Here is a 19,751-nt window from a genome sequence, read left to right as displayed (position 1 = left end):
CATGCTCTCAAGGCAGAACAGCCCGTGTGTGTGTGTGTGTGTGTGTGTGTGTGTGTGTGTGTGTGTGTGTTCAGGGGCAGGTGCAGACCTGAGAACATGAAGGAAACAAGTACCCCGCTGGCCTTCAGTTAACCGCAGGCCCTGGCCAGCGTAAAGGATCAGTTAGCTCACCGGGCAAGCCTCGGCTTTGCCTGAGGTTATTCTCTGACACCCACAGCCCTGGCTGCCCTTAGATAACGCCTCCCACTGTGACAGCTTTGCTACTACAAGAGATGCAGTTTCTCCTGAGCTGTTTAGTGACACACTGTCACAGGCTTCTTGTGCTGGCAGAAAGCCAAGAAGACGACTCAGGGTCTCTTCCCATCTGAGTCTGGGACTCTCAATAGGACTTCACGTGGACTGGATTCGTGGCAGGATACGAACAAGCACATAGCCCAAGGAGAGATGCCCAGTGTCAACACTGCCCATAGCTCATCAGCGTGGCTGCATCTGTTTGGCCTGCATACCCCTCCTGTCTGAGCAAGTGTTGTGTTAAGGCCCTAAGTCTCCTCTGGGCCACACTTACCTTTAGGATAGGCACAGCTGCTCGGCAGCGGGCAGTCTTAATGTTCTTGAGGAAGTGTGATTCATCCTGCAACAGACAACCACATGGGTGAATGCGCAGTCCTTGATCCACGGCAGCCCACCTGACTCGAGCCTGGCTTGGTATCTGCCAGGAGGATGCCTCCCTTGACCTATAGCTGTTCAAGGTGATGGACCAGTACCCTAGGGAAGGACCCAGACTTGGGGCAGATTCTTTATTATACACTGGATAAGATATTGTCTCTTTCTCTAGGGCAGTTTTCCACCTGGAAAGGGGGTTAGTGAATATGTGCCCTGATCTGCCCACTGGGTACATAGGTGGACAAACCCCTGAGAGGTGCCTTGCCACCCTGTGGGAGACACCTCACAACTGCGTGGCATTAGTCAGGCGTGCTGGAGACCTCCTACATGCTCTCAACTGGTGTCAAGTTCTGGGGTCTGGCACTGCCCTCAGCCTTTGCAGACACACTGGCATTAGACCAGACAATCATGCCACCACAGTCGTGCACACAAAGCACTGTGGGAACGGAAGGAGGAGAAACAGACTGATCCCTGTTCTCTGGGGGACACTGTGCTGGAAATATAGCATTTGATGACTTACAGTTGTACATTCTGTAAATAAACAAACATAAAATGTGCCTTATTTTCTAAAGACAAAGGAATGATGAACATATTCCTTCCCAGAAGGGAAAATCTTAGGTTGGCACATTGCTAATTGACTCTGAGCCACTAAATGACCTGTCTATGGTACCAGTTTCTCTACCTATAAAATAAGTATCATGCTATCAGATAAAATGGATATAAGCATATCAGCTTGCCGTGTCTGAAATAAGCTAACACAGGGGCAGCCCTCAAAGCCATCCTGCCACCTAAGGAGGATTCCCTGGACCTGGGGCCACGAGTGATCATACCTCTGTCCCTGCGCGAATCTATAAGCTTCCAACTTGCTCCATTTTAGCTATGATTAAAAGGGGGTGGGGGTGGGGCTTCAAAGACACAACAGACAGAGTGAGAGGTGACCTGTCCCTAGTTGTCAAGATAGCACCCCCCAGACGCCTGGGCTACTACATTCATGATCCTGATTCATGGTAAACCCTCATGAAAGTCATGAGAACGCCATTTATAGAGAGAAGTTGCAGAAAATGTGTCAGGCATGAAAGGGAATTGGCCCTTTTAAGCACAGGTAAAAAGGTTCTCCTGCCAGCATCAACCATGAGCAGAAGCCTCATCGGTGACAAGTGCTTCTCAGAGCTGCCACTTCATCCCTTGCTGCAGAGAAGCCAGAAGATGGCAGGCTGTTTGCTTCATCTGAGGACAAGGTAACACTAGCGGCAAGCAGCTTGCCCTCGACCTCAAGGCTGACTGAGTGATGAGCCAGAAACAGAAACACATCAATTTCAAGGCCACAAACTTTCAGCCGACATGAATATGCCCGCGCTGCCAGCTCCAGTGAATTAGAGGTGGTGCTGCCTGGGACCACAGGGGGGAGCAGTGGCTGCAGGTGGGACACCTGAGACAGGGGCATGGTCAGGAAAGGCAGCCACCACCGTCCCCACATCCCGGAGCCATCGTGACCATCCTGGGATGTTTCGTTTAATATTTCACCTCACTGGAATGCTGGCGTCCTTTCAAAACCACACTTGAATCCATGCCAAGCCCAACACGGCTCCCCCACAGACTCAGATTCCCAAAATAGCGTTGATAAAGTATGCGTTCTCGTTTGCACACACTAAGGAACACAGGGTGGTTCTCATGTCCGGAACACACTACACGTCCTCTGGGGTCTCCAATCACACCTTCTCCTTTTCTGTTCTGAGCTCCTGAGGTGTTTGTACTCGGAACCATGTCTACATACTCTACGCTGACAGCTGGCTGGCCACCAAGTCTCCCCAGATGTTCATCAAGTGTGCGAAGATGAAAAAGAAAGCCAGCGGCTGAAAGCAGCACCTTCGGCTCTGGAGGCAGGTGATGACATCTCTAAGAACAACTCAAGTAAAAACTGATTTCCTTTTAGCAGGGATAGGGGCGTGTCTTCACACCAGCTGGAAGAGAATCATTGACTGCTGAGCTGTATGGCTCCGGCCGCGCTGACAAGTCGGTACCAATGCAGACACACACTGTTCCTGACACAGCAGTAGTCTGGGACCTAGAATGGTCTGCTGTGCAACATGCTGGTCTCCATCCCTAGCCTCCCAATACAGGAGGGGCAGACTAGAAACCTTTGAACAGACTCGTCCCACCTGTTTAAACGCTCCTCAGGAAAGTCTGGTACATAGGCTTAAGGGCTGCTTCGGGAAGGGAATAAAAAAAATCATTCTCTATAAAAGAAAGGCAGCGATTTCTATTGCTCTCTCTCCCCCAAACCCAAAGAGGATCAAGGAGGACACAAATTCCCACATCTGTGGAGCCCTTCAGAGTGTCTAGACAAACAAAGCACTTCAGGGCTATGCCATTACTCACAATAATGACGACTTTGAAAGGGGTTTTTAGCTGCCTCTCCAACTTGCAAAGGAGGTCAAAGCTGACAATATTGACCAAGCCAGCTGTTAGGCGGCCCTTCCCGGTCACCACCACGTTGATGTTCTCTGGGCTAAGAGATGGAAGCCACCGAAGAAAGGCCTGCAGGGGAAAGGACAGTATAAAGCAGTGACTCCAGCCAAGCCATCAACACTGGGGCTGGGATTTGGGGCAAGTTTAACCTTCCCTGAAGACACAGTTCGTCTTCACAGCCTCCTGCGTCTACCACACTCTGATCGCCTCTGTCTGCCTTTAGCCCACCCTTTAATTTCCTGACAGGACTCTCCCATGAGCAGGCCTTCCCATGCCTGTGCCTTCCCCTCTGTGATCTCTAGATGGTCCTGTTGGGGAAGACTGTAGCTCTTCCAAGAAAACTGTGATTCCTGGGCACAATGAAAACATTTATGTCACTGTTTTCTTCAAAGCCCCCCGCTGTCCCCCACAGTGGATCACTCGATAAACCAGGTATCTAGGAGCCTTAGGAAGCCCACTGGGTGTCTCCACACGGAAGCTCCAGCACTTAGGGGTCCCCTTCCCTTTGCTTGCATGTGCCATGTCCTGACATCACTTCTCTGGTTATGAGCAGTGGCCTGACTCTTTGGGACTTTCTGAGGGAAATCTAGCCCCTACAGATACATGATGACACTGTCCACAGGTAGTGGCAGGATCCAGACCTTACCAGCAGCAGGCTGAGGTGCATCCTCTGCACCGTGACTCTGGGACCTTAGGAAGAGCTTAACCTGTGAAGAGACTGGCACCACACCAGCAGCACAAAGCCACAAGCTTTGGGAACGAGCTGGGCCTTCCTTCACTGGGTTTGCTTAGAGGGATTTAATTATTCAAGGTTCACATCGGGCCTTCATCTATTAGGCGGTCCAAACACACTATGCACACCACCCTAGGGTAGACAAGGCACTGATCTGAAGTCAGGCAGCTGCCTCCTTAGGAGGCAAAGCTCTTGACCCTGAGGTTTTGTTTGTTTATCTGAAAAGTGGGTCATTGGGTATCATGTCACAGGATTTGGAGAGACAATAGGAAATAAAGGCATTGCAGAAATCAGGTGCAGGGTGGATAGAAGGTCTTATTTACAAGAGCACAGAGGTACAGTATCTGCTGAGGGACTGGCAAGAGGTCCCTAAGCTAGCAACTGCTTGGCTTTCCTCCCTGTGGAGATAACATGATTCCCTGTCCTCAGGGACCAGCTTAGTTTTCTGCTGGTCTTTGACCCACATCTAAACCTTAAAAGACCCCAGGGCTTGCCCCGGCACTGTTATTTCGATGCTCTAACCCTAAGGAGGCCTTTCCCAATGATTCTGGTGCAGAGAACTAACCTGCTCCCAGGTGAAGCGCACAGAGGAAGGCACGACCACCAGCAGGGGCCATTCCTTTCGGTAAAAAGCTGCTATGCAGATGGCTTGGACGGTCTTCCCTAGGCCCATGTCATCAGCAAGTAGCAGGCGGCCTCTTTTTGATATGGCAAAGCTGTACACAGACAAGACAGGGTAAGGCAGGTATCACTGCATGGGGCGTCCTGTCCGTCTTAATTTACCTGCCACCCCATAGAGCTGAGGGGCCCCTCTATGCTGGGTATAACACTGACCAGAATGGGTTCTGCTCACAGCAAGACTTTTCCTAGCAAGGATAGGGCAGGAGCCATTTAGAGAATGGAGTACGAGGAGGAGGGAGCCAGATAGGGATGCTGCAGACTTAAGGGTTTGATCTCCACTGAGAAGTATGCCCAGGACAGACAGAAGAGTCTGGAGTTGGAAACAGCATCTGAAGACCACGATACAGGCTAAGGAGCAGGTGGAGCCAGCAGTGACTGGAAGTACTGGCAAAAAGGACAGGTGGGGAAAGGATGCGAACCTGGCTTTGTTTCAGCCAAGGCTGGCGGCCTCCACGCACCTGAAGCACTTAAGTGCACTGGGCCTTGCTAACAGTCTGTGGATAAAGGTGGAGCCTACTGCTGCGGAGCCTGCCAGGCCTGGGTTGGAATCTCAACTCTCTCACTCAGGAGCTGTGCCTCCTGCTGCACCCCCAAGCGAGACTGTGAGGCTGGAGTAAATGTTACCTGCCCCAGAGAATGGGAGAAGCAGGAGACAAAGCACTTACATCTCCTAAGCATTATGACCATCATCTCAGCAGAGAGAGGGGAGTAATGTGAGCAGAAGCAGCGCTGAATCACTGAGAGACTACGAAGACTCTAAGCACCAGACATCTGGTCCCCTGCTCCAAACTCCAGTCCTCTTTATCTAATTTGTGAAAAGCTGTTGCTGGCTCAGAAACCTAGTAATGAGCTGGTGAATAGTTCTTTCTCTTTCCTTCTTAGACAGCAAAAAACGAAGAGCGCAGTCTTTTCTAATTAGCTTAGGGGTCCTAGAAGGACTTCAGCTGCCCTTGGCCTTTCTGTAATTGTTTCCCAAGATGCACCAACTGAGCAGCCCTCTGGGGACCAGAGGCCAGTACGCCAAGGCCAGCAGCACGTGGGCCAGCGGGTATCCTCGTCCTCTCAGCAGCCACAAGCAGCAGCTCCCCTTTCTGCAGCACAGAAGCAGCCCTTAGTCTGTGCTGCCGAACTATGGGACACCAGCCACAAGCCCCTGAACAGAGCCCCTGGCTTGAGACAGGCTGAGGTGCAAGCTAAGAAGAAAGCAGAGAGTTTATTGGGAAGCCCTGGGTCTCCTGTTCCTGCACCGAGAAAGCTCTTTCCTTCAGCTGATGTGAACTGGGTTTCTGCACCAGTGCAATCTGAAGTCCTGGCTAACACACACTTGGACATCAATGGTAACAATGGGCTTTGGTGACAGCAACCTGGCTCTAATGCCTAGATGCTTCGGACACGCATGCAAGGTATTCAGAGATGCGTTCGAACTCCACCTGTTCTGAGGGAGGTCAAGTGAGAGAGAGCAAGCGGAGGACCAGGGATCTACCTAACTCCCTCCCTCTGAAAGGGCATGAGGCTAGACACAAGCTTGGCATCCACTCCGGAAAGGTCTGCTTCTGGCACATCTGCTTTCAGTTTGGGAGACGTTTTCTCCAGCTGAGATGCAAATGCCAGGGTCACTGTCTTGGGCAGAGGGTCCAGCTGAACTTGCTTCAGTTCACGTGACCTTGCAACTGGAAAGAAAAAACAGGGGTGTATGAGCAAGAACGCTCAAGTCCAAAAGACCTGGGAAAGGAGAAAGGGAAAGGAATTCAGTGAGAGGTATACTGCCACACGCCATCTTATTAAAAGGGTTAAATGCAGAACATTCTGCTAGCTGAGCACTGTGACAGACAACAGCCAGCATCCCCTCTTTCTAGTCCTCAATTCCTACAGATGTGAGGGGTACCCAGTCATAGAAAAGTGGTTTGGCAAACTACACAAGACTGGAAAGAGCTGTCCCATGCTTACAATTTTTTTTTCAACCTAAGTTTTTTCCTTTATAGCTCCATTCAAATCCAAAGACCCATATCAATTAAAATAGCAGACCATTAAAAATCAGCTCAGAAAGACCCTAAAAAAAAGCAAGTCTTGAAAACAATGATTCTGGTCTTAGTTTCATTCTGATGGTTGCACATGTTTGGGGGGCAGAAGAAACACTGTGCTCTTCAAAGAGAAGCCCCTAGGTGTTCCCAGGTTAGAGCGGTAGACAGTAGTGCTGTCAATAAACCTGATCAGAAAGCAGAATCCACACACAGGTCACAGACCAAGAAAAACACAGACTTCAAATCTTGTTTCATATGAAAGTAGCCATCTCCCCCTGAGAAGGGATGCCATCTCTAGTGAAGCAGGTAAAGTATCTGTCACTGGGAATGGGTGTGTGTGTGTGTGTGTGTGTGTGTGCGCGTGCGTGCGCACGCATGAAAGCAAAGAGAAGGCTCAGTGACTAGAAGAGCTTGCTGTGCCAATGTCGGAACCAGAGGTTGAATCCCCAGAAACCACATTTTTGCCAAATGCATAACACGAGTCTGTAATCCCAGGGCCTCTCCAGGGAGACAGGAGGCAAACACAGGAGAATCCCCAGGAGCTCCTGGACCAGCTTCACATATGCAGCAGGAAAGCACAAGGAGACCCGGTATCAAAGATAGAAAATGGGGACTCCTGAGGTTTCCCTCTGACCTCCACAGATATGCCATGGACCTGGATGCCTGCAAACACACACACACATACACACACACACACACACACACACACACACACACACACACACAAGTAAAAGAAAGGAAATACAATGTATCCATTACCCTGAAGGTGACTGCTCATGACCTAGTCTCAAAACAGGAGTCAGTGAGCAAAGGCCTATTTTAGTGTTTTATTTTTAATAAACATTTTTTTTTAAACACATGCATGCCATTGACTGTGGATTGTCCACTGCTATTCTTTGACAATGACAGAGTAGAGAAATATAATTTATTTTTTACTAGTAAAATTATGGTTCTCTTTAACATAGAGGCAGTCATGATCAGCTGCTTCTTAATACTTAAGGGTATTCCAAAAGTTCTGGACTACCTGGACTAGCAGGGTGCACACTGGTATGCCCGCAGATGGATAAGCCCTTTGCTGCTATCTTTTGCTGCCTGGTATTTCTAGTTTATTTAAATTCATTTTTTTGCCCTTCACTACATATGAGTGTCAGGTGCTAGCAAGATGGATCAGTAGGTAGAGGTGCTTGCTACCAAGCCTAGAAACCTGCATCCAATCCCTGGAACCCACACGGCAGAAAAGTCTGACTCACAACCAGTTTGTCCTCTGATCACATGTATATGTTTATGCCCTCTCCACCCACAGTATATATAATAAAATATATATATACATATATACACTCATGTATGTATGTAAGTACATACACACACACACACACACCAGTTGTTTCTGCAAAGTTTTCATGAACAAAATTAATAGGAAATAGATAAGGTTGATGGCTTCAATATAAAGTAGGCTGTTCCACAGTGATGTGGGAATCCACTTTCTATCTTAAATTAAATCTGAATGTGCTAATTTCTACAAGCGCTGGGAGACTGAGAACTCGGTGTACTTGGCAGAAGCCACTCTCCTCCCAGTTGTAGCAATCTTCAGAACCCGCACGCCCGGAGGGAGCAGCCCAGAGCAGCTGGAGTGCGGCCTCCATAAGCACCACTCTCTCCCAACCCAAAGCCACTGTCTCCTACAGCTCCGGTTCCAAAGGCTGGCGCTGCCCGTTCAGCTCACTGGGTGCCTCTGAGAATCCCACCCTTCCTCCTCAGCACTGCCTATTGTCCATTCCTTGGCGCTGGCAGATGACAGGCACGTGCTGTCTGGCTTCATGAGTCATACAGAAGTCATTTCTACAAAAAGCTCTCTGCCAGAATTCGCTAGCCGCAGAGCCGAGGGATGCTCGTGTTTTCAAACAGCAGCTGACAAGACAGGATCACAGAGATCCCTTCTGGACTGTGACAGCTAGGGAAAACAAAAGGCCTCATGCCAATTTTGCTGTGGGCAGAAGGCCTCCAGTCACGTGGGCAGAGAAATCCCTGAGAGGCACTTCCTAGAGGAGAGGACTCTCATCAGGTCTTTGATGACATGTTCAGGCCTCACTGCCATTTCTTAAGTGGCTTTCAATGCATGTGCTCAGCTAGTTTGAGGTCAATAACCTGACTTCACACGTGAGGAAGGGGACCTCCAGGTCAGAAAAAAGGAGCAGATTCCCCAGGTCTGCAGCACTAACGGAGGCTGAGCCACGGTGGGAACCAGGCTCTCTTCAGCAGGGCCCTCTCCGGCCGGCCTCTCAGTGCTCAGAGCTGGCTTCAGAATTTCTTAATGGATCAGGTTCCAGATACAGCAGGGATTTAAATCTTACTCTGTCACCACTGACTTCACCACGGCCTCCAAATGTCCCCAGGAAGGGAAGCAAAGGTTTCCTTACTGAGACAATGTAACCAGGAAAAGTCTATAAAAGTTCTAAATCTAGAATCTGTAGCAAGGCCTTGCTCAAGGAACAAAAAGCTTTTCCTTTGTATTTAACTCTGCCAGTGAGGCAGGTAGGATTGAAATAGGGTCTTAGGTAGCCCGAACTGGCCTCAAACTTGCTAGGTAGCCAAGGATGACCTTGAACTTCTAGTCCTCCTGCCTCTACCTCCTGAGTATTGGGATAACAGGCACCCCCTGAATCAAAAACAGGCCTTCTGCATGCCAGGCAAACAAATACCCTATCGTCTCCAGCCCAAAGATGCCCAAAGGATAAATGGGACACAAATTTATCAGATACACCCAGTATCTGATAAAGCACAGGAAGTCAGAAGACAGCAGGGAAAGCAACACAGCTCTGCCTCCAAGCCCTAGCCTGATGGACAGGTACCTGCTGGCTCCTCCTTCCCAAGGCTGGCCAGGTCACTGCTGTGACTGCCACCCACACTCAGCTCCTCCCACTATCTGGGCTGACCAGTCAGTCTGTAGGGCACCAGGCAGGGGAACACAACTGTGAAAAATCACCACTGCTGTAGAGGAGAGCAGTGTTCCAGAACAGGCTGAGCCACATGACCACAACCACCTATCTCAGGCACATCCGAATGTTAGTTCGTCTAAGAAGAGTACGAGGAGGAAAAAAATGACAAGGAACAAGGCACCTCCCTTTTGTGGTCATAGTAGCTGTGCACACATCCATGCCCTTGGTTGGTCTCTAAGTCCTGTTAAAATTCTTCACCCATCATGTCTTGCCTTCTGCATTTGATAGGATGCAGCCCAGGACGCAACCTCCAACCAGAACACTCTCTTACTTTCTAGGTCACCTGGGTGCCGGGCGTAAACTGAGAGGCTATCTCAAGGAACTTCTGGAGATAAACCGAGAGACTATCTCAAGGAACTTCCACTGCAGTGGTGTGATCCTGACACTCATCTGACTTGCCAAGTCTATATCCTTCTCTTTAACTGCCTATGATGACAGGAAGGCTTCCAGGCCCTGGGAATTTCAACAGCACCACCTTGCTCTTGTGGAGAAGAGCCCTCTGTCTGAACGGTCTTCACAAAGCTGTTGGGGCCAGCAGGCTTGGACAAGGCTCAGTCAGTCACTCTGCCCTCAAGCACGAAGGTGCCAATATTACTGCAGCAGAGAGGACAACCTCTCTCCAAAGTCATTTTAAAGCTAAGGCAAGATAACAGCAGGATAGGAAAAAAGAAAGGTGGGCCTTCTCACTTAGTTTATTGTGCTCTTCCAAGAGAAAGCTCCACTTCCTGGTCTTGATATCTGCAATGAGAAGAGATAAGCACACATTCGCTCATTTGCATTCCACCGCTCGTCATGAACCTCCAGCAAGCTCTCATGATGGATGTGGTGGTCCTGAGGCAGGTACCACAGCCACCGCCAGGGAACTTATTACAAACACATGACTCCCCTGCCCCCACCATCTCAAAGCAAACATTAACAACCAGCCTCCTTTGCACGCCCAAGTTTGACAGCACTGTCTTGGGGTATAGAAAGGCATTTCTTTGTAGGGCATCTTCTGTTTTACTGCTCTTCTAAGGCTAACATAGAAACAAATGGGCTCTAAAGCCCAAGAAGCAGTGCACCTGCATTTGTCAAAACAGCACTGACCAGGTGATTTAGAAAACTAGGATACTCTCTTTGGGAAGCTTAGAGATAAAACCAGCAGCCACTACTTGTTCACTCTCTGTGACAACTGAGGTGTCAGTGTCCTGTAAATATAGCTATATCTCTATCGGGGAAGTCAGCCTGAACATTCAAAGACAGAGACAAAGAATGCTGACATCACAGATCGCACACAGATCGGTCACTTGCCGTAACTCCTGGACTCCATCTGTTTAAACAGGCCAATCACCGCCTCCGAATAGCCGATGTCAACCTCGAAGCGGACTCGAGAGATAAGCATGCATTTGCCTGTCACAAAGGTAAGGGATGGAGCTGAGGGAAGGCTGGTCTGTCCTCCAACACTGCCACCAACCTCATCCAGTGGCTTCAGGGAGACCGAGGAGAGTCGCTCGACTGCCTTCACTGTAAAGAGGAGGAAAGGACCGACATGATAAGGGGCATGGCACTGGACGACTTTCACCTGAACCAGGACATTCAGAAAGGCCAGACAGAAAGCAGGGCAGGGAGCTCAAGGCCATGAGGTAGATTAGGAAGGCTTACGAGCATCCTTTAACCAAGGCTTTGAGCATTTTAATATTTATCAAATGTCCTGGGCACAGTGACATGCCCCTGTAATTCCATCTAATCAGAAGGCCAAAGGGCCTAATTAAGGCCAGAACTTGGAATGCCAGCCTGGGCAACATAACAAGACCCTTGATGGGGGGATGGAGAGGGAGAGAGAGAGAGACAGGGAGGAAGGGAGGGAGTGTGGGGGGGAATAGAGAGCTTGTGAGCAATTTCTTTTCCTTAAATTTTTTAAATTAGAAAAACAGATATCGGAAATTAACAGGAAGATGTAGCTTGCAATAAAGGTTAAATGCTGTAGGTAATCTCGGTTCTGCCTGTGACTCTGCTGAGGTTAACACACCACAAAGCACCCATGCGACCTTATGCATAGCTACTCTACCAACTGCTTAGGTAGCAAGATGAGAAACAGGACCGACAGGCTATCGCTATCACCTATCACGGAGGCGCTTCATGGACTTGACAACACACAACTAAACTGATAAAAGCAAGGAGAAACTACTAAGACAAGACACATACAGAGAACTTAAACAGGAAGAAGAGAGGATGAGAGGACAGCGATGCAGCCAATCTGAAGCAGGAGGAAAAGCAGCTAGAAAACGGAAATGTTCAACTTCACAAATAACCACAGGAATGGAAAGACGTTTTTACACATTAGTGTTGCAAGATTACAAAACAAAACAAAACAGAACAATAAAATCCAGACAGACATTCACAGTACTGGCTGAGAATAAGACCTTTTGGGGAAACTAGAGAGACAGGCATGGGTTTTAAGAGGGATCATCATGATTCTACTCCCTGGAACTAAAAGCATAGACATAAACCCGTGCATACAGGGGCTTCTTTATGGATGCAAAACCAGGAAATGGGAAGCAAATTAAACAGCAAAAAAATGACTTAGGCAACTCTGCCATATTCATACAACCAACGTTATGCAATTCTTTTTCTGTGAGAAAGAAATTTTGGAAAAGACAGTATAATATTTACTATGTTCAATAATACAAAATATCTGAAGTTCATGATGGTCCATTATGATATTAACACCCATACACTCATCACACAGAACTGTCAGCTCTCACTAAAATAGAAATGTTTATGAGAAAGGCAGGGTGCAAATTATATACAAATATAACAGTGCTTTATTCAGTGCCAGAGAAAAGAAGGGGACAAAGTGCCCGAAGTGGCTGAGTCCAGAGACTGTGGGCATCAATACACTATGTGTATTGTGTGGTAAGTGCAGGGTAGGGTTAAACAAAGCAAAATCCAGGCTAGGGATGTAGCTCAGTACTGAAGTGCTGACCGAGCTCACCTGAGATCCTCCACTCAGTCCCAGCACTGTAGGGAAAGAAAAGGAGGGGAATGGAGAATCCAGACACTTTTAAAGCCAGAACTGTCCAGGACAACCGTGCTATGTGACAATGCTCTCGAGGGCCAAAGGATGCGAGTGGGTGGTCAAGTACTTGCTCACAATGCACAAGGCTTTGAGTTTAATTCCCAGTACTTACAACAAACAAACAAAACAAAAACAAAAGCCAGGCAGTGGTGGCATAGTGGCATGGTAGCACATGCTTTTAATTCCAGCACTTCACTTCAGACGCAATGGCAGGCACATCTCCAGACCAGCCTGGTCTACAGAGTGAGTTCCAGGGCAACACAGAGAAACCCTGTCTCAAAAAGACAAAACCCAAACGGAAAAACAAACAAAAACCTCAAAAAGTATAATCTATAATAAAAAGTATAAAAAGACACAAAAATGATAAACCCATGTGAAACTTAAAAACAGAAAAGGCAATTTATAAATCTGAAGTTGCTGCAGGGGAAGGCAGGGTATAGAGAGAGTCCACACACACTCCAGTCAACCTCATCTAAAAAAGCCACGTGGAAACTTCTGTGCCTAATACAAGTAGGTGGGGAAGTACCCAAAAAAAGTAGCCATGCCAAACAAGACCTACATAAACTCAGAAAGGCCATCCAAGCCACAAAGCACCATGGTCAAAAGATGGCTCAGCCAACAAACTGCCCAGTGGAACCCTCTGGTTTCAAAGCCCAACAATACCAGGTATCAGACCTGAAATTTTAACCCGGCACTTGGAGCCTCCTCTAATACTCAATGACTGAATTAAAGAAAAGGGTGCCACCACAGGTGTCATGGGCTGAATTATGGTCCCCTAAAGTCCCATGCAGGAGTTGTAAGTTCCAGTACCTTGGAATAAGACCCAAATATAGAGCTTTTCAAGTTAAATAAGATGACTTGGGTACACCTTAATAATCCAAGATGACTGGTGGAGGGAGGGGCAGGTAGAGAGATGGGAGGGGGGTAGAGATAGTATGGGGGAAGGGAGGGAAAGGGAGAGAAAGAGAGGGAGACGGAGACAGAGAGAGACAGACAGACAGAGAGAGAGAGAGAGGGAGAGGGAGAGAGACAGACAGACAGACAGACAGACAGAAGCAGAGACAAGATGACACTTGAATGCTTGGGTGTCTGAGGATATGGACCAGAAGTTTTCAATCTATAGGTCATGACCCTCCCTCTGCAATCCTTTCATAAGGGTCACCTAAGGTAAATCACAGATATTTACATTACAATTCATAATGGTAGCAAAATTGCAGTTGCATAATGGTAGCCAAAAATGGGGCTGGAGAGATGGCTCAGTGGTTAAGAGCACTGACTGCTCCTCCGAAGGTCCTGAGTTCAAATCCCAGCAACCACATGGTGGCTCACAACCATCCGTAATGAGATCTGATGCCCTCTTATGGAGTGTCTGAAGACAGCTACAGGGTACTTACATACCCTGTAAATAAATATTTTTTTTAAAACAATTGCAGTTATGAAGTAGCAATGAAAATAATTCTATGGTTGGGGGGTCACAACATGAGGAGGAGCTGTACTAAAGGGTCACAGCATCAGGAAGGCTGAGAGCCACTGCCATGCACAGAGGTGACCCCAGCACCTCAAGGACAAAGGCTACAGGGGAAACCAAGCCTGCACACGCCCTGGCCTCAGATTTCTTCCCTTCAGAACTAAGCAAACACGTTTCTGTTTCTTAAGGTCCAGTTTGTGTCACAGCAGCCGTACCAACGTGTAGGGAAGCCACCTAGCCACACGTTTACAAAGGTGAGACCAAGGAAAGGACAAGTAAAGTCTACAGAAACTGTCTCATCGTCCCACAGAAAACGTCCTGGTGAACCTGAGAATTTTGTCATGTGCCAGATTCTCGGAGAGGTGATCTGAGCATGTACTTCTGAGATGGGCGGAGCAGAGTTGGTGTAGACGCAGCTGCTGGGAGCAAGTGGGGGCGGGGGGGGGGGGGACACAAGAACATGGCACAGGACAAGGGGACAGAAACACCGACACAGGACAGACTCAGAAGATGGGGTACACCAGGGCTGATGAGGACTAGATGGATAGACTTGCCTGAGTGATGCCGTATGCCACCTCCCCTCCACCCCACCCCCGAACTTTGGAGTTCATTACCCAGGGTCGGACAGTAAACAGTCATCGCCCTAGGAAGCAAGGCCTGACATGGCTATCTGTCCCTGCTGTATCTACCAGAGCCCAGGGGAAACAGGCACTCTGGTTGGAATTGCAGCTGAATCACTAATTAGCTGTGCGTCTCTGTGCTAGTTACTCATTTGAGACTTCATGTCCCCATTCATAAAATGGTCGTTATAAAGAGAGATTGCCAGGTCACAGAGCCACCAGGCGCCAGCTCCTGCTAACTTTCCACTGCAGGTGAAAGAACGTGTCCACTTACTCAAGGCTCTGTAGTCGCTCATGCTGAAGTCCCACGTCTTTGTAAAAGAATCTGAAATAAACAGAAGCCTGATCACTTTTTGTCTTCATTTGGTGTCTGAGACTCTCTAAGAACTTATTTCCTGGACAACCAGACAGGCCAAATTCCAAAGCACTGACTGGCAGGCTCTCAAGGGCTTTAAAAAAAAAATCTCTACAGGACACAAATAGCCAACCCAGGTAATTCTTTTGTTTCATATAATACAGAAGTCATTGAACTAAGTCGGCCGAGGCAGTTACGACTGGAACCCAAATCCTCTGAATTGCATGTAGTCGAGTAGTGTGGTGAGCAGCTCTGAGGACCAGCAGAACTAGCCACACCCCAGTACTCCCTTCAGATCAACCAACACATTACTCATCTTTTTAAAGCGCTGAGCCGGCTCTGCACTTTAAAACTGAAAGGAGAAAATAAAGTCTTTGGAGTTCAAACTACTGTCTTTAATACATACATACAGCACCTGGCAGGGGCACTGGCGCCTCAGTAAACACGGGAACGTTCTCTCTCTGGCCGTGTACTAGCTAAGTTTAACAGCTGCTTGAGACAAAGGGAGAAGCCAGCTAAAATAGAAAAATGTAATGTGCTAATGTGCCCTCTTAATATTTATGAGGGGCTGTTAGAAGAGAGTCCAAAAATAGAAAAAACAAAGAGCCTCATTACCATAGTGTCTGCTGGGCAGAGACTTAAACACGGCAATGAGCTCTTGGTTGTAGCCGATCTTTACCCGGAAGCGATCCCCAGACTTTATGCACGCTCCCCGTAGAAAGCTTGTGTTTTGGGATGTGGTCTGCAGTATGTTTGGGGGTCTCCCTTCTGTCCTAGGTGTTTTTCCCCCTAACGCATAAAAGCTGTCCGAAATGCTCTGCCCAGAGGTGGAAGGCCTCGCTGCCTTGGCCTCTAACTCGGAGTCCCTGGGGAATGGTCCAGAAGAGGATGCTCCTGTGTCCCGGGTTGCCTGGGGCTGACCCTCGCTGGACTTATAACCCAAAAGTGGTTGGTTAGAGACTCCTGGAGGACTTGGGTTAGGCTTTGGGCAGGCTGTGGACATCTCTCCTTGGGTCTTCCATGGCCCCGTCGTTTCCTCTGCTGGGCTGGGCTGAGAACAGCGGGAGCTGTGAGGTCTCTGATCAGTAGGAAATGAATTATTGAGATTCTGTTGCTTGAAAATGGAGGCATGGCCCGCTGGCTTTGAAGGCTCCGCTAGGAGATTCAGGAGAGAGCCCTGCTTGGACTGGGACGGGCCGGCAGCAGAGGAGCCTGAAGCTGCGCTCTGTGGCTGTTCTGACAACTTCTCAGCTCGACGGGCCAAAGCTTTTTGCCGATTCTCTTCAATCTTTTTCCTCTGCTCCTCTGTAAGTGGCAAGGACATTTTTAACAGGATAGGCTCATGCAGGGATGTCACCCTTTAGTTGGGAAGTTGGTAAAAGCTGGGGAAGGTAAAAAGACAAAAATAAAACGTACATCCACCATGTTTGATTAATAAGGTTTTATTCCAGGTAACATATTAGAAAAAGCTAAGGGATGAATTGAAATTTTTTTATAATTAAAATGAAAGCACATAGACACACATATGCACACAGACAGTAAATAGCATATTCTAAAATACTGATCCAGATAAAAAAGCAAAGAGTTATTCCAAAACGGACTGTGTTTCACTGGGGTATTTTTCCCCCGTCTCATTTGCTAGCCAAAGTGAGTTAGCAGATCCCAAGAAAGTTTTACAGTGAAATCTAACTTCATTAGAATGGACAAAGACTACATTTTAAACTAGAAAGGCTAGTGGATCAGACAGAAATAGACTGACCAATGACCAGCTTCATACCCTGCCACAATGCTTGCTCCAATAGCCTGTTTCCAACCTGGAAGAAGGAGAAAGAGCCTCAGAGACTGCACACTAAATTCTCCCCTTGCCTTCCATCCTCACTACATTTCTTTTTTTTTTTTTTGGTTTTTCGAGACAGGGTTTCTCTGTATAGCCCTGGCTGTCCTGGAACTCACTCTGTAGACCAGGCTGGCCTTGAACTCAGAAATCCGCCTGCCTCTGCATCCCAAGTGCTGGGATTAAAGGCGTACGCCACCACGCCCGGCTCCTCACTACATTTCTATTGAATCTGCAGGAGACCAAATGCAAGCTAGAGCAGCTGGTCCTAGAGCCTGACTTCCAACATGCAAGAGTAAAATGACTCTTGGAAAAATAAGGGGACAAAGGGGAGAATTGGGGACAAGGGTCACTGTGCCAAATTCAGACAGAAGACATAAAGGTTAAGTTCAACTAAACCAACACACATCACCACCACTCAGAGCACAGCATAGTTCTGAACTTTTCTTGCCACACATTTAGAAAACACAGGTATTCATTACAGTGTAAGATCATACATTTATTTTGTACTGTGATTTCATTTACCCTAGACATTTTCCTATAGGCTGAACCAGTTTTACAATGCTCTAGATGCAGGGGCCTGAACACCAAATTCTCTGGCTGGGTCTGACTTAAGCCTTACCCAAATAGCACTACCTTATAATGTTACAGGATATTTGAACTTGAGTTTCTAGTCAGGGTTTGGCCCAGCCCTTGACACATTATTCCCTCTGGCTGGAATACAGATATGGCTTTAGTACTCACCTTTGACTCCAAAACAATGAAGGTAAAGTTAGTTTGTAGGAGAAAGCACCCATGTTTGAAAACGATGTCTAATTGAGTGGCAGACAAATTGACGAGAATCAGAAAGATTTGACAGAATAGGATATGCCCAACTCTCATGAGGAAAGGGAAGCCACTTAAGGGAGAGACAGACAGTACAGGAGGAGAGAGTACAGCACAGGATACGGTAGAGTTGAGAGAAAGAGTACAGCAGCAGAGAGGGAGACGGAGGCAGTTTTACCGGGAGAGCTTTACAGAGAAAGGCTGAAGAAAGAACAGGTCAGACACAGGTAAAGATAGAATGAGCAAGAGAATGAGAAGGAGCCAGAAGATTAGAACCAGGTTCCTAGAGTTTGAGACCAAACAGAGCAATTCAGAGGCGGAGAGAAAAGCCAGACTTAATCAGTCAGCTGGGGAAAGAAGCCTGAGCCAGAACAGCTGAGTTGAACCAGCCAGCTAGAGTTCAGAAAGAACAAGAAAGGGTGAGTTTACTCAGCAGCAAGTCTCAATGGGGCTGAAAACATTAAAGGCCCAGATCAGAATATAAGGAGGCTAGAAGCTTCCAGGACTAGGCCTAGGTTAGCAGATGGAGACAGTGAGCCTCCCAGACAACTACAACAGGATAAAAGTTACTTTTATAATGATTGTAACACAGGAAATACTCCAGTAGCACGGCCAGCCGTCAAAGAAAGCTCTAGACTCTTGACTTCAGAGGGTTTAAATTTTATTTCTTGCTAAGACTCCCTTTAGACAAAGCACCCCAAAACATCTCCTCTCACAGATGTTACACTCAAGCCTGCCAGCCAGCAGCAATAAAAACTCTCAGCCTTGTATTCAACTAGGGTTATACCTACCAAGGCCTGGTATGCAGACTGACCCAGTTGGGGAGATGAGACCACGTAATGAGAGGTCCAACTAATAAACCATAAACCACAAATGCACACCACCACATAGACATTCCTCTTTGCTGAGACCTGGGCTTCCATTCCCTTCCTGCGCACATCTTGGGTGCCTGAGAAAAGGGGACGCCCCGCCCCACTTTGCCTCTAGCATTTCCACTTGGATCTTCCCGTCCCCACTGCTCCCTCCTCCTGCCGTATTTGGTCTCGTCCGTCTCCAATGCTGCTACCTCCTTCGCAGCCCACTTTCTTACCTAGCGAGGCCAGTAAGGTGAGGCACCTGAGCAGAACAGCCCTAGCCCAGGAGCGTCTTTCAGAGCCTTGCCTAGGCAGTTTTCGCTTCTGGTTGGACTGTTAGAGAAACTAGAATTCAAGCGCTACAATTTCACCCATCTTGGGGCGGGCCATTGGCATTGAATGGCTCGGCCACCGTCGAACTACATTTCCCAACAGCCAGTACGGCCGCAGATCCCGGTCATAAACTGTGGGTGATAGTACACTTGGTGTAGGGCCTTCTGGGGTTTGTAGTTTGAATGCGAAAGCCTGCCCATTGGAGGTTGGTGAATTTGAGAGGCGTGACGTTATGGGCGGGTCAAGGTGTGGTGCACCCTGGGAGTTGTAGCTCTCAGTTTCTCCAAACGTTTAATCAGGCATAACGAAGGCTGAGTGTTCAGTGTCAGGGGTGTCTCCAGACATGTCAGACAGCCAGATTGATTTGATACTTAATAAAGATTTTCCTGGCACACCCGTTTCTAATAATGTTGTCCTTATAAGCCCCAGCCGCTGCTGAGTATCTGCTTTCCTAGACCAAAGAGGAATTGGAATTGTTAGAGCCTCCATCAGTCAGCGTGCTGATCATTAATAGGAACTTAAGTTAATCCGAACTACAACCTATAAAACATAGACAGTAACTTACGTAACCCAGACTTACCTAGAACTCACCCTGTACCAGAGGATGTCTTTCCTGCCTCCACCTCCTACAGACTTGCACCATCATAAGATTATTATTATATCTTTTTTTTTTCCTCAAAAGACAGGATCTTAACATGTATCATTGGCCTAAAACTGACAGAGATCCTTCTCTGGAGTGCGATTAAAGTTGTGCCCCACACACCCAGATCCATTATCCTCATTTTATGAGATGAGAAAATGGAACTAGGACTGGTCCACAATTTTCTCCAGGCTGTATTTA

The 19,751-nt window shown here is 47.9% G+C and overlaps 1 protein-coding gene across 2 annotated transcripts in view; it reads right to left on the bottom strand.

Annotated features, from left to right (window-relative positions):
* The window catches only part of Smarcal1 (SWI/SNF related, matrix associated, actin dependent regulator of chromatin, subfamily a like 1), a 51,598-nt gene extending 32,609 nt beyond the window's left edge, over nt 1–18,989 (bottom strand). Inside the window, exons 1-9 of one of the 2 annotated variants that reach the window (XM_021170518.2) lie at nt 18,814–18,989; nt 15,680–16,446; nt 14,984–15,034; nt 10,854–11,066; nt 10,251–10,301; nt 6,030–6,216; nt 4,431–4,581; nt 3,043–3,201; nt 566–631 (exon numbers count right to left, since the gene is read on the bottom strand). In XM_021170518.2, the coding sequence (XP_021026177.1) occupies nt 566–631; nt 3,043–3,201; nt 4,431–4,581; nt 6,030–6,216; nt 10,251–10,301; nt 10,854–11,066; nt 14,984–15,034; nt 15,680–16,388 (1,587 nt within the window). In that variant the 5' untranslated portion in view covers nt 16,389–16,446; nt 18,814–18,989. Of the gene's footprint in view, nt 1–565; nt 632–3,042; nt 3,202–4,430; nt 4,582–6,029; nt 6,217–10,250; nt 10,302–10,853; nt 11,067–14,983; nt 15,035–15,679; nt 16,447–18,514; nt 18,702–18,813 lie in introns of those variants that run through there. The other variant, XM_021170525.2, reaches the window with a different exon arrangement.
* Between the last annotated feature and the right edge of the window lie 762 nt (nt 18,990–19,751).

The sequence above is a fragment of the Mus caroli genome, chromosome 1 (genome assembly GCF_900094665.2).
Source record: "Mus caroli chromosome 1, CAROLI_EIJ_v1.1, whole genome shotgun sequence".
NCBI lineage: Eukaryota > Metazoa > Chordata > Mammalia > Rodentia > Muridae > Mus > Mus caroli.
The sequence above is the reverse complement of the archived record's forward strand: the minus strand, read 5'-3'. Positions and strand labels throughout refer to the sequence as shown.